The sequence below is a fragment of the Buceros rhinoceros genome, unplaced genomic scaffold (assembly GCF_000710305.1).
Source record: "Buceros rhinoceros silvestris isolate BGI_N320 unplaced genomic scaffold, ASM71030v1 scaffold19492, whole genome shotgun sequence".
NCBI lineage: Eukaryota > Metazoa > Chordata > Aves > Bucerotiformes > Bucerotidae > Buceros > Buceros rhinoceros.
Genome location: NW_010397360.1, coordinates 5,646 through 18,327, shown reverse-complemented (window position 1 = coordinate 18,327; position 12,682 = coordinate 5,646). Strand labels below are relative to the sequence as shown.

At 39.8% G+C, this 12,682-nt stretch overlaps 1 protein-coding gene across 1 annotated transcript; it reads left to right on the top strand.

Moving 5' to 3' along the window:
* The first annotated feature begins 320 nt into the window (after positions 1 to 320).
* Positions 321 to 7,931, top strand: PANK3 (pantothenate kinase 3). The gene is made up of 6 exons (XM_010146228.1): positions 321 to 665; positions 1,718 to 1,971; positions 2,553 to 2,729; positions 4,326 to 4,449; positions 6,218 to 6,343; positions 7,659 to 7,931. The coding sequence occupies exons 1-6, from the start codon at positions 330 to 332 to the stop codon at positions 7,707 to 7,709; spliced, it is 1,068 nt and encodes a 355-aa protein (XP_010144530.1). The 5' UTR covers positions 321 to 329; the 3' UTR covers positions 7,710 to 7,931.
* The last annotated feature ends 4,751 nt before the right edge of the window (positions 7,932 to 12,682 follow it).

Sequence of the window (12,682 nt, the reverse complement as noted above, 5' to 3'; positions counted from 1 at the left end):
TAGGAGTGAAGGTTATTTTAATCCTTTGGTCTTGAAAAAAGAAAAAAATGGTTGAGTGTTGTTTGTGAGTTGGTATGGTTTGGGGAGGTTTTAGTTGGGAGTTCTAAGCGTATGTGACAGCATTTAAATGTGTAAATAGAGTCGTTTATTTCTCCAGTTTTTCCTGCAGCCAGATCATGTCATGCAAATGAGTACTAATCTTGTCAGCATTTTTGTTGGTGTCTTTGTTGTTGAAAAGTGGCTTTAGTCTTGTTACATGTATTGCTTTTGCTCCTTAACGAAGCTGATAGATCAATTCTTGTATCTTCACAGCTTTTCCGTGGTTTGGCATGGACATTGGGGGCACTTTGGTGAAACTCGCATATTTTGAACCTATTGATATCACTGCAGAGGAGGAGCAGGAGGAAGTCGAAAGCTTGAAGAGCATCCGCAAGTATCTGACTTCCAATGTAGCCTATGGATCCACTGGCATTCGAGATGTCCACCTTGAGCTGAAAGACTTAACGATTTTTGCTCGAAGAGGAAACTTGCACTTTATTCGATTCCCCACTCATGATTTGCCTACTTTTATCCAAATGGGAAGAAATAAGAACTTTTCAACACTACACACGGTGCTCTGTGCCACCGGCGGTGGTGCTTACAAGTTTGAAGAAGACTTTCGCACAGTAGGTAGCTGGTCTTTCCTCGTCCTGAAGCTGATGCTAAAAGCATTGCTGATGAGGGGTTAAAATAAGCAGTATTTTGAAAAACTTCCTTTAACTTGGTGAGATGCAGGAGACCTTTGTGGAAGTTAACCATTTTCTAACCTTGTTTCCTCTGATGAGAAGTGTACTGCAGAGGTGCTTGGGATTTTCCTCCATAAGCAGTCTTTGGTGATAGGTTTTCAGTGTTTGTGGGTGGGATTATCCTCATTAGTTTAGTCCAGTGCATTGTTTAGAGTCAGAGACAAAACTTGTATCTCAAAGACAGTCTTTATTCAGTGGCAGAGTTTTGACTCTTCTCTTGATGATCAAAATTGATTGTTTAGATGCAGTTTCAGTGGGAAGATAGTTGTTACTAACTGAGAATCTTACCACAGTATCCACTGTGCACATGGCCTGGTTTTAAAGTGGCTGCAGACCTCTCAGGCTTCTAGAGACAAGAAGACTTTTTATAGCACAAAATATTTGGATGCCATCATCATCTTGTATTTCCATTCCTGTGCCAGTCTTGCGTTCAGCTGCTACAACTGTTCATGGGGTAGGGTCACAAAACTAATTCATTATCCAAAACTCCACAGAAATATTTTGTGTTGGACCAGTTCCCTCATGTGCTCAACAGTGAGGCTTCACAGTTGTGCTGTGGCAAGAAAAGCTGAAGGGGCCTGGGGTAACAGGAGGGGACTGGCAGTGCTGTGATCTGGCACTGGTGGCAGTCAGCAGCACATATTATTAATCTCAGAAGTTACTTTGGACTTATCAAAGCAGATACTTACACTGCCTGTCAGTTCTCCATTCAAGTATGACATCTAGATCTATTGTCAGTAATTTGCTAATTGACCTATTTGGAATTTACCTCTGAATTCTTTGTTAGCTTTACAGTGGGATCGTAGTTCCTGACTGAGTCTCCTGAGTTAGCTTCTTAAAGTTAGACAGAACAAATAAGAGTCATGAATATGTAGCACATTTAAGCAATCTTAGAACATGTTGACACTGTCTTTTCTTCTTTTTTAACACAGATTGGAAACCTCCAGCTGCACAAACTGGATGAGCTTGACTGCCTTGTCAAAGGCTTATTGTACATAGACTCTGTCAGCTTCAATGGCCAGGCGGAGTGCTATTATTTTGAAAATGCCTCAGATCCTGAGAGATGCCAAAAGATGCCTTTTAACCTGGATGATCCATACCCATTGCTGGTTGTTAACATCGGTTCAGGAGTCAGTATTTTATCAGTCCATTCCAAAGACGACTATAAAAGAGTAACTGGAACAAGGTAACTTAAAAAACTAAGTTGGGTTTGTTACTCTGTGGAACAAGGAGCCTTCTGTTCTCAAGGGATTCCTCCCCCCACCTGTCCCTTAGAGTATTTTATCTTTAATTTGCAGCTGCATCCAGTGAAGCCCATTCGTAGCTCTGTTACTGAGGACATTTAGCCAGTATCTTACCTACCAGTCGCTGAGTGCTGGAAGTGCTCTGCAGTGGGAGTTTTAGAGGTTTTGTCTTAACTTTTGGTAGCGTGTCCAGTGAACCCAGGTTTCTGTGGCTCCATACAGTAACTGATCAAGAGTCAGTCAATGGCATGGTGAGTATTTAGGGAGTTTTTGTGTCATTAAATCTTCCAGCTGACGTTTTTAGAGTTGATAGCTAGTTGTTAGCTGTTACTGTATGGTTAGCTGCTTGTGACTTACATAAATGTTAGATTGACTGACAGCTGTTCAAGTAGTGAACCTTGAGCAAGCAGGCAGTGAAGTATCTAAGTTGGAGGGCTTTGTTTGTTTGTTTTGTGAGTCAGACATAAGAATCTTTGATGTGAGGAAATACTGTTTAAAAGCAACTAGTTTTCTTTCTCCTTAGTCTAGGTGGAGGGACCTTTCTTGGTTTGTGCAGTTTGTTAACGGGCTGTGAAAGTTTTGAAGAAGCTCTGGAAATGGCATCTAAGGGAGACAGCACACACGCCGACAAGCTGGTTCGAGATATTTATGGAGGAGACTATGAAAGGTTTGGCTTGCCAGGATGGGCTGTCGCATCCAGGTAAGCAAGAGATGTTTTTGTTAGTTCTTTTGCTGGTTTGAGGGGGCTTCAAAATCATTCTTTAATTACTAATACAGACGAAACTGCTTTTTGCAAACTTTTATTGATCAAGCCATGTTTTCACCCTTAAAGTATATACGCTCAGTTTTTTCTGAAGGTTTAAGGCCACATGCAGCTGCAGGTGGTATGTCATAAACAGCTTTACATGAGTTGGAGAGAACGTGAGGTCATCACAGGAGTGGCAAGGACAAAGCACAGAGAAAAACCAAGCCAATAACTTTTTGGCTTCCTAGAGTCTTTTAGCAGGGCCATTGTCCAAAGGGAAGGTGAGTGGAAGACAGCTTTTGTGTTGCTCTTATACCAGTATCTCACCATTTTTTGAAGGCCTCTGCTTCTCTTGTGCGTTGCTGTCAGTACAGGCACCTGGCATTATGTTTTAACTGCTTTTCTCGCTCATAAAGGCTGTTGAACTGAAATAGTTTGCGCCATGACAATGAATGTGTTTTACTGCCAGCGACAGGATTTTTGTCATAGCTGCAAGTTTTATTTCCATTGGGGAAGATTATTGTTGGTGTTACAGCTTCTCTACCCTTAAGGAATGTAAGAAGAATAAACTTTGGGAGTGAAACTAGTATGTATGTAAATAAGAGAGTTCATTAAATTTTTGCTCTTACTGGGTAGTAAGAGGTCTTGAGTCACAGTAACTTCATTCTTCTCCCTCTCCAGCCAGCTGAAGCCAAGCCTCTTGAGGGAATATGTGCTGAGAGGTTTTAACGTGTGCAAACTTTACACTTTCAGACAACACATCTTAACTCACTCTTTGTATAGGTACATACACAAAAGTATACACTCCGTGTATACTTTTTGATCTCATTTACTTTTTAAGACCCTTAGGATCTCCAATACCTCTCAAACTCTCTAGATTGTTCTAAAACTCTATCAGGATTCTGGCTCTCCAAACTGACTTAGATGTGGCACAGAGTCCTCAGTGGTAAAATAGCATGCAGAGCTATGGTTTCTTGTCTTTTTTTTTATAATTCATAAGAAATTACTTACTGTATATAGTAGTGGACTTGCCCTTCTAATATAAAACTCTGAAATTACACAACGTAACCTGCAGTCTGTCAGCTGCTTATTTTCTGTTTCAGAGGATTGTGTGCCATCATAAAACCATTCAACTCATCTCTGGTTTACTTCTACTTTGAAAATAGGGAGTTGGATAGATACTGTGAGTGAGGAAGCAAGCATGAGGTGTCAGACTTGGGCATTGACTTAATTTGCAGTGACTTAATTTGCTCTAGATTTGTGGAGTAGTCTTGCCTAAGAAGACTAATTTTTGCTGTCGATTTCTTCATGGAGAGCAACAAACATATTTTGTGGGGGGTCATTACTGTAACGAGATTGACTGTTTCCTGTGAAGGAATAAATAGACACCTTGCAGTGGCAGTTGTCAAATTCTGTATTTAACACAAAGAGGATGCTCCTTAAGAACAAACATGAGACTTAAGTTCTCTTACAGCATAAAAATTACATTCTGAAATGACTTGAAATACATATAAATCACTTTGTACTTAATGGACATTCTTCCTGTTCTAGTTTTGGGAATATGATCTACAAAGAGAAGAGAGAGTCCGTTAGTAAAGAAGATCTTGCAAGAGCCATACTGGTCACCATCACCAATAACATTGGGTCCATTGCCCGGATGTGTGCGGTGAATGAGGTAAAAACATGCCAGGGAAACGAGCTATCGATAATCTGTTCTTTGGATTTCAGATTAAGTGATTGCTGAAGTGATGTATCATTTTAAACCTTCTACTACAAGCTGAAATGAAATGAAGAAACTCATGTAGTGTTCAAGAGCTAGGAATTGGTTCACAGTATGACTCTAACTGTCTTGGAAGAGTGGGAAGGGGGTATCTTTGCTCGTGGGGAGGGTAAGATGCTAGCGGGACTAGGAGAAGGGCTGTGGGCTCTGTGTCCTTGGAGAGTTTCAAAACGTGTGATTTGAGCAACTTCAACATTGAAATTACTGAAAGACCTGCTTTGAGCAGTACATGGGACCTGATGGCCTCCAGCAGATTCTTCAAGCTGAAATTATCCTGCAGTTAAAGTTTGTAGAAAGCCATGCTTCTAGTTAAGCATTATTTTTAATTTTTACCAACTCTTGAGACTTCTAATTGTTTTTTCTTCTCAGTGGTGAATGCAGAGATGGTTTCCTGCCATCTTCTGTTTCTCAGAGCTCTGCTAACCAGAACAGTTTCAATAGGATTAGCAGGGACAGTCAAGAGGCTATGGAAGAATACTGAGTTTAGGCATAGTAGGTGTCTGAGCACCAGGAATTTCCTTCTTCATTATCAACAAACTTCAGATAAAATGAGGTTTAGTAACAGCTTTTTTTAGAGAAGATTAAGGGTAAATGTACTGAGAGTTCTGTTTAAAATCTGAGGCAAATGTATGCAGTTTGTATTTAAGGATGGGGTTAAAACTCTGACTGTGCAAATAAGCTTTATTCCAGGATTTCTGTCTAATTCCAACTATGTCACAGAACTACAAATCGTAAGACGTAGTTAAAAGGGATACACAAACTAATGTCTTGAACATTTGGTAAAATGGATTTAATTATTTCAGCTTCCTGCCAGAGAGCAGAATTGTGTTTGGCTGCCTGAGCAGTGTTTGCATTGTCTTCACTGTGACCTAACCAAGACAGTGAAAAGCAGTTGCATCTTAATCATTTAACTACAAGTTGAATTGTCATGCTAGCTTTTGTCACAACTTGGATAGGAGTATTCATCTAACATAATTAGGCACTTATTTAAGCACTGTGTCAAACACCAACACAGTTACATTTTCTTTGGTTCTTGCTCTTGTATCATTAAAGCAGTGTTTAATGTTGCTGCCACTTAATGCTGGATTTATTTCACCAAATGGGGAAAATTAAATTATTTTCACTTTTTAACATTTGACTTGATTAAAATTCACAGCTCCCTTCTGGTGTTGACATCTCAGTCTAATCTTACGCTGAGGTGTATTGAGGTCTGAAGATGAAAGGAGCATCTGTTACGTCTTACTGTCTTCGGCTTCTTTACAGTGCTGCCTTGTTGCGTATGGATCAAGCAGCATTGTACAGGGCTATGAAGGCATTGAGTCTCCTCTACCAAACAGAAGTATTTTTTCATTCAATGTTACTTTTAGCTGGGCTGTTTCTGTGGTTTAATTACTGAAAATGCTCGCTTAATTTGAGACACAAATGCTACTTCTCTGTAAATTAAGTCCTTTAATTCTTGAGGGTTGCACTATTTTTCCTTTTCCTCAGGTATGCTGTCTTTTAGATTTTTGGAACCACGTTTCAATTGTGGATTGGTTGGTTTGTTTGGTTTTTTTGCCTTGCTTGAGATAATCTGTTCTTTCCTAGCTTAATTTTTAAGTGAGAGAACTGGGTTAAACAGTGAAAAGACTTGATCCTTTGCTGTTTTTTCTCTTCCTTTTAGAAAATAAACAGAGTTGTGTTTGTTGGCAATTTCTTACGTGTGAATACTTTGTCAATGAAGCTTCTTGCATATGCACTGGACTACTGGTCAAAGGGCCAGCTGAAGGCCTTGTTCCTAGAACATGAGGTATGCTGTGCTTCACTTATCTGCACGTGTTGTTCTAACATGAATCAAAAATGCGCGTATTAAGTAGCTCATGTAATGTGATACCGTGAGACACCGAGGACTCGGTGAACACTGCAAATCAGAGGAGGTTTGTCGTACTGCATTGGTTCTCTGGGGACAGCCCTCCTTGCCAGGGAAGTACTGGAGCCTCTTTGGGGTATCTATAGTTCATGCTATAGATCTTTGCGGAGGGATGAGAAAATGTTAAGCTCTGCACTAAGGTTCGACAGTCTTCCCTTGGTTTGGGTGGCAGTAATAGGAAGTGTTGTACTTCAAAAGGTGACAGAGAGTCTAAAGCATGGACCGTTGAAAGACTTACATTGTTTTCAACTGAGCTTGAGCAACACCCTGAAAACCAAGACTGCTTATTTTATGCTCTGAGACTAACCTCCTTTTGGGCAGCATCTGCTGTCTAGATCAGTGCTGAGAGAGTTGACCTGCTTCAGTTAAAATCAGGCAACCAGGACTAATGACAGGGGTGACAGCTGGGAGACCCGCAGCTTCTTGGCTATTTTTGTCCTCAGTTTGTTGGTTTGCAAATATCACAGCATCACATCTAACCCCTGCAGTTGATTCTCACAACTGCTTTTCCTTTGCTGCTTATCCTGAGACTGGCAGTAGTCTGACTTGGTGCTAGTGTAGTAGCAGAATGGGTCCTCGTTAGTTCTGCCCCCTTCAGATTTTTCTTGGATAAATTTTAAATTCTTGCGTTTGGTCAGGTGTAGACTCCAACACTTCTATGTCTTGTAGTTAGAGGGAGGGTGAATGTCTCACTTCCCCAGAGAGGAAAACTAATCCAACAGGATTACGTGGTTCTTTGTATGCAGGTAAGTACATGGTCCAAAAAATAGTGTTGAAGCTTGGACATTGTTCTTTAAAAACATGATGTACAGCTAGTTTTAAGAATTTTTTTACTGATACCTTAGGAGTAGTGTTGCTATGGGTGTTGAAGGATCCTTCGGCAAGCAAAATACACAGCTCCTCTAGGAAAAACAAACCCAAACTGATTGCTGTGCTTTAGGAGTCATTTGTATTACAAGTCCTGCGGTGTATGGGGAGGTTTGGGGTGAAACCTCCTGAAGTTAAGCTAGATAAGAGAGGTAAAATGTTTCTTCTGTAAAGCTTTACAAAATTATGGAAGATTATTTATTAAAATTGTGTGGTGTTCTTGCTGTAGCATTGATCCACCAGATGCTTCGTTGTCACTGAAATGTGATTCATGCTGAATTTAATGCCCCACTTGAACCTGAAATGTATGTTTGTTTGTTTTGAACAGGGATACTTTGGAGCTGTTGGTGCTCTTCTTGGGCTGCCAAATTTCAGTTGAGATCCCAGATGTCACTACACTGAACTATTCCCACCTGAATGGCACTCGTTTATGGCAATGGCAACTAAATCTGGGGAGGGGAGAAGGAATTAGCAGACGTCCTGTACCTGTTTTTCGGAAGTGATTAGCTACTGAATATTGTCATTGTAAGGAAGGGGGTTTCGCTCTGGGCATTGAGAAGTGAACTGTTTGGGGATATTGTTTATGTTCTATGGTACATGTGGCCAGTGCTGAACTTTCAATATGCAATACATCCTCTGAAAACAAGCTTCCAGAAGAAGGAACCTTTAAGTGCTCAGCGTGAAAATATTGCAGGTTTACTCCTGAGGCTTTAAGCCCATCAGTTTTGTATATAATTGATGAATGAAAAATCATTTTCATCAGTTATACATTATGATGAGCACAATTTCCCATGTTCCTTACAGAACACAACTTGAAAAACAAGTAAGGTACTATCTGCACGATGAGGAAACGGTAGACAGGTGCTTCCCACAGTAAGAGTAGTAATTTAGGATTATTTCCATTACACATAATAATAATAAATGCTGTAATTTTCAGTGGGAAGAATAGAAACACAAAAAATCAGCCAAAGCAGCAGATAAAGTGGTTGATGTTTTGAAGGTTTTGTGAAGCTACTCGCTTGCCCTTTTCATTCATTTGAAGATGTGGCTGGTATTTGGGGGAGATCCCAAATGAATGTAATGATTAATGAAGGAAGGTTTTGGGGGTTGGGTGGGTTTTTTTCTGTTTTGGTCTTTTTTTTTTGAGGACGTGACTTCCAAAGTGGCTTCTGTTGTTTTTTGGTGTCTTACAAATTCTGACATCCTCCATCATTGTTTGTAAAGGTACCACAAAGTGCGAGGGAATTGAAGATAGCCTTATAAAACAGACTAAGTATGGGACCTCATAATTCTGATGTTTTAACTCTTCTGTGGAGGTTTGGAAAATTTCTGCCCCATCCTTCTGGTTTGAAAATGTGATTTCTCCTTAATTTTACAAGAGTTGATCAGAACCTAATTAGATGTTGAAAATGAAAGGTTATTAACTTGTGTTCAGAAGCTTGTTTTTGAAAGTTGAGGACAGCATCAGAGTTTGTATTGCAGCACCAAATGGACCAATATTTAGTGCACTTGCAATATGGAACCATTCATTAATTTGTGGCCTTGGGATAAAATCCGTACTCTGGAACGGATCTTTGGGTTTTTCTGTATACTTTAAAAATCTACAGTTGTGATTCTTGTAATAAGTTGAGTCCTGAAGTCAGGGCATGAGAACTTTAACTTGTAAGAGTATTATACAGTCATTAGCTATATGACTCTTTGGACTAAAGACCTACCCAATTTTATGATGCCATTTTAATGTTAAATATTTCCTATAAGTGCATGAGGAGCAACCAGACTAGAACACATTCGTATCTTGGGTTTTAAGGTATTTTTGAAACGGATTGCTTGAGTATTCCACAGCATGGCTGTGTTGTATTCACGGATGCATCCACCTAGTGTGTTAGAAATCTCCATGGGCTATTTTCAATCTTCTCTTTCTTTTCTTAAAACTCAAAGCCCCATACTAACATCTTATGGAGGAGGACGGTGGTGGTGTTTAAAATATTTTCTGTGGCCCTTTAGGAGTACAGTAACTTAGAGTAACGAGTTCGTTAAGCCCAATGGCAGTTGCAAATGCAGTTCCATTTGTTGTTGCTTTTCCTGGTACTCATACTGTGTTTCCATTGTGCTTGCTTTGATGTTTCATTTTGGACACAAAACCAAACAAAAACTACACTCACAGTTCAACTAATCTCGTGCTAAATCAGAGCATTGCAGAAAGTAAGTTCACATGGTTTTTATAGAATGTCTTTATAAATGCTGTATACTGTATGTTCCTCTTAAGTTGAAATTGGCTATAGAAAGTAACTTCTATCTCGTTACTTAATCTTGTAAAAACTTGATTTCCTGGAAATCCTGAAAACCTTGCAAAGCAACTGCCTATTTTTCTTGCGAAGTGAGGTACTTTAAGACACATCCTCCAGCTTGAACAGAAGCAGTTCCTTTAAACCATATTTACTGCTTATTCACTTCTGATCTTGTGATTCTGAATGAGAGCCGCTCTTGAAGCAGTAGTTGGAAGTTGTGTATTTAACCAGGACCACATGTAGAAGGTGCTTACCTAATGACCGTGGTTAGTTTAAACCATTTGAAGTTGATACGACCGAAGATACATTTTCAAGTACATTGTACAGAGTTACAGAAGAAATGAGTGGGGTAATTCTTGAATAGCTGTACTGTATAGAAACTACTGTGAGAATCAAGAAGTGTGCCCTACCTCTATAGAACTTCCCTTGAGCTTCTGAAAACATTGGCTTCCTTTTGCTACTTTTTTTTGCACGGTTGTTACTTCATTGCAAAAGCAACCAGAGAAGTTTCTGAGCCCTACCGTAAAGCCATGGGGTCCTGTGTTTAAGCCGCATCTTCAGGTTTCATCTCATTATCTCTCGACTTTGTTACTGAAGTCTCCAAAGATTGACTTTACCACCAGCTGAAATGCTAGGTGTGGCAAACAGTTGTGAGAAGCCTTAGTCTTTTCATCTGAATTCTCTTCTAAATAGGTTGAAAAGGCTTGTTTTTTCATACAAATCACTGAACTAACTTGCTTTTTCCTGGTCTCTGGTTTTTCTTTCACCCTTGCCATTTCTATTCCTCACAGCTAACTGGTTGAAGCAGCCTTAGACTGAATTGATTCAATGTGGTGTGCTACAGTAGAGAAAATTTGGGGTTTTCTCAGGGCTACTGTTGTCTTCTCAAGTGGAACCACTTCTCTAGAGGAAGGTTGTGTGATATTTCTTCTTCTAAAGGAAAACATAAAGCTCATTTTGAATGTGTGATCATTTTCAGCTCAGTCAGCCTTGTGAGTGCCTTTTTAATTTTTTTCATAAAATGCCAATTTTGCTGGTACTGGGATGTTATCCATGACGTTTCCTAACCAATGTTGCTTACGAGAGAAATGGCAGATAATTTTATCGGCCATGGAGATGATCCCTTCAATTAGTATAGCAGGAAAACAGCATCAGGTTTCTGGCTTCCTATCCCTGTAGCCCTTACCTCAGTTTAGTGCTATTGCATTTCTTGGTCTCGTCCCTCCAGCTTTGTCTTTTCAAGTATTACGCACAGTTTTATTGTATCAGTATCTCCCTAAAAATCATGCAGATCTTTTTATCAGAGAGTTTACAGATTGTTTCTGGCCAAAGAAGTTCGGTTTTAGATGAAGCTATTCCAAGTTGGTGTGGCCATGAAACATAACCACTTTCACCTTTCTAGTTCTGCTGAGAGTAACTGCAGTTTGAACGAGAAGCGAACTGCTATAATACATTTTGAGTACTGAGCAAGCTGGAATGAGCACGTCCTCAGTGTTCTTTACTGAAGCAAGCGGAGTGTAAACACTTAAGTATAAACACTTTTTCATTCTTTCTAGTAAAGCCTCAGTAAATTTAACGGTTGGGAGAGAAGCAGCACTGATGCACCGTCTTTGTCGTATTGTTTGGTAGATGTTTTCAAAGGGTGTTCAGCTGTCTGACCCGCCTCTTGAAGATCTTTCTCTCTCTCTCTCTCTCTCTAGTGTTCTGCAGGCAAGTGCTGGTGTGATTCTACCAACACCTCCATTCGTAATTTGAGTAATGGCAGGGGAAGCATGTGAGACCTTGCAGTCCCGCTTACTCTCAGCCTGTATATTGAGAACAAAAGTTCTGTTCTGGCTTCTTGTAATGGATTAAATATTCCTTCAGGAACACTGCAAGATTCCTACTTGCATTTGAGTTGTTGTAGTATACCTGCAAGGTGATAGTATTGCCTTCAAGGACTGTAGTTGTTACTCTTTGTCTCTTTCCAGTATAGGTCCTCAGGAAATAGCTACTTACAGATGTGTTGGAATAACTTCTTATTTCTAAATGGTTCAGAGTAACCATGGCATTTTAACATCTGGGACTAATTAAAGTGTCTAGTTTTATCTAGAGCAAACCTGTGCTTCTGAAAGACTACATACATGGTGTCTTAATGCATTCAGTCACTAATTTACATTGAATTATATTTTTCTATATGACTGCTCACATTGTGGATAGGAGGTGGCTGAAATCTTGGGGAAACAGTTCAGTGGAGTTCGGAATGGAGGTGAAGGTCAGTGCGGTTCTGTTGAGCTGGTTGTGGTCAGCTTTTTATCCTGAGCCCATTTGTCCACACAACTAGACTAGTTCTTACCCTTGTTCATGTTTTCCTAGTGACAGCTTTCTACGTGGTATTTTTTTTTTGTTATGTAGGATTACAAAACATGTAACAGAGCTTTGCTTAGGTTTTAAAGTGCACAAAAATGTGTGGGTCAGATTAGAAATATGTGACCAAGACCTTCAGGTCCCAGTGCAGAGCTAGGAACATGCTTGACACGTAGTTACTGGTTTGGTTCTATTAATTTTCCATTTCCTATTAGCAGATTTAACAATTGTTGTGGATAAAATGGGTGAATTGAGTCCTCAGATGTGACCACAGGAGATAAAAAATTGCTTATTCACAGTATAGAGGGATGATTCCCTGCTTACATTCCCTAAGTTTTACTGATAGGTTCCAAAGCACATCGCCAGTATTCTGTCATCTCTGATAAAATTGCTAGTTCTTTAAGTGTAAAAAAAGTCTGCAGAGAAGCCCGTCTGATTGGTTTTGTTTACTCCACACATGTAAAGCCTATTACATATTCTTAAGAACACACTTTCTGAAAACATCTCAAAAGATGCTGTAATATATTTGTAATTATTAGTGTGCTAATGGAGTATGTTTGAACAGTCTCGGTTTGCGTAAGAGTGCCAAGTCCTGCTCTCTTCAGTTACTTGAGTAGGTGATTCTCTTAAATGGGGACGCTTTTCAAGGAATGAGTAAGATTTGGCCTCAGGGTCTTCTGCCTGGGGACCACAGTAATGCTGCTTGGCATATTCCTGC

What these genes read in the sequence shown, in the direction of transcription:
- PANK3 (XM_010146228.1), top strand. Translation starts at nt 330, where the DNA reads ATGGACATTGGGGGCACTTTGGTGAAACTCGCATATTTTGAACCTATT. An exon ending in TTGAAGAAGACTTTCGCACA is followed by an intron (nt 666 to 1,717) that starts GTAGGTAGCTGG and finishes TTTTTAACACAG; the next exon opens with ATTGGAAACCTCCAGCTGCA. An exon ending in CCTTGTTCCTAGAACATGAG is followed by an intron (nt 6,344 to 7,658) that starts GTATGCTGTGCT and finishes TGTTTTGAACAG; the next exon opens with GGATACTTTGGAGCTGTTGG.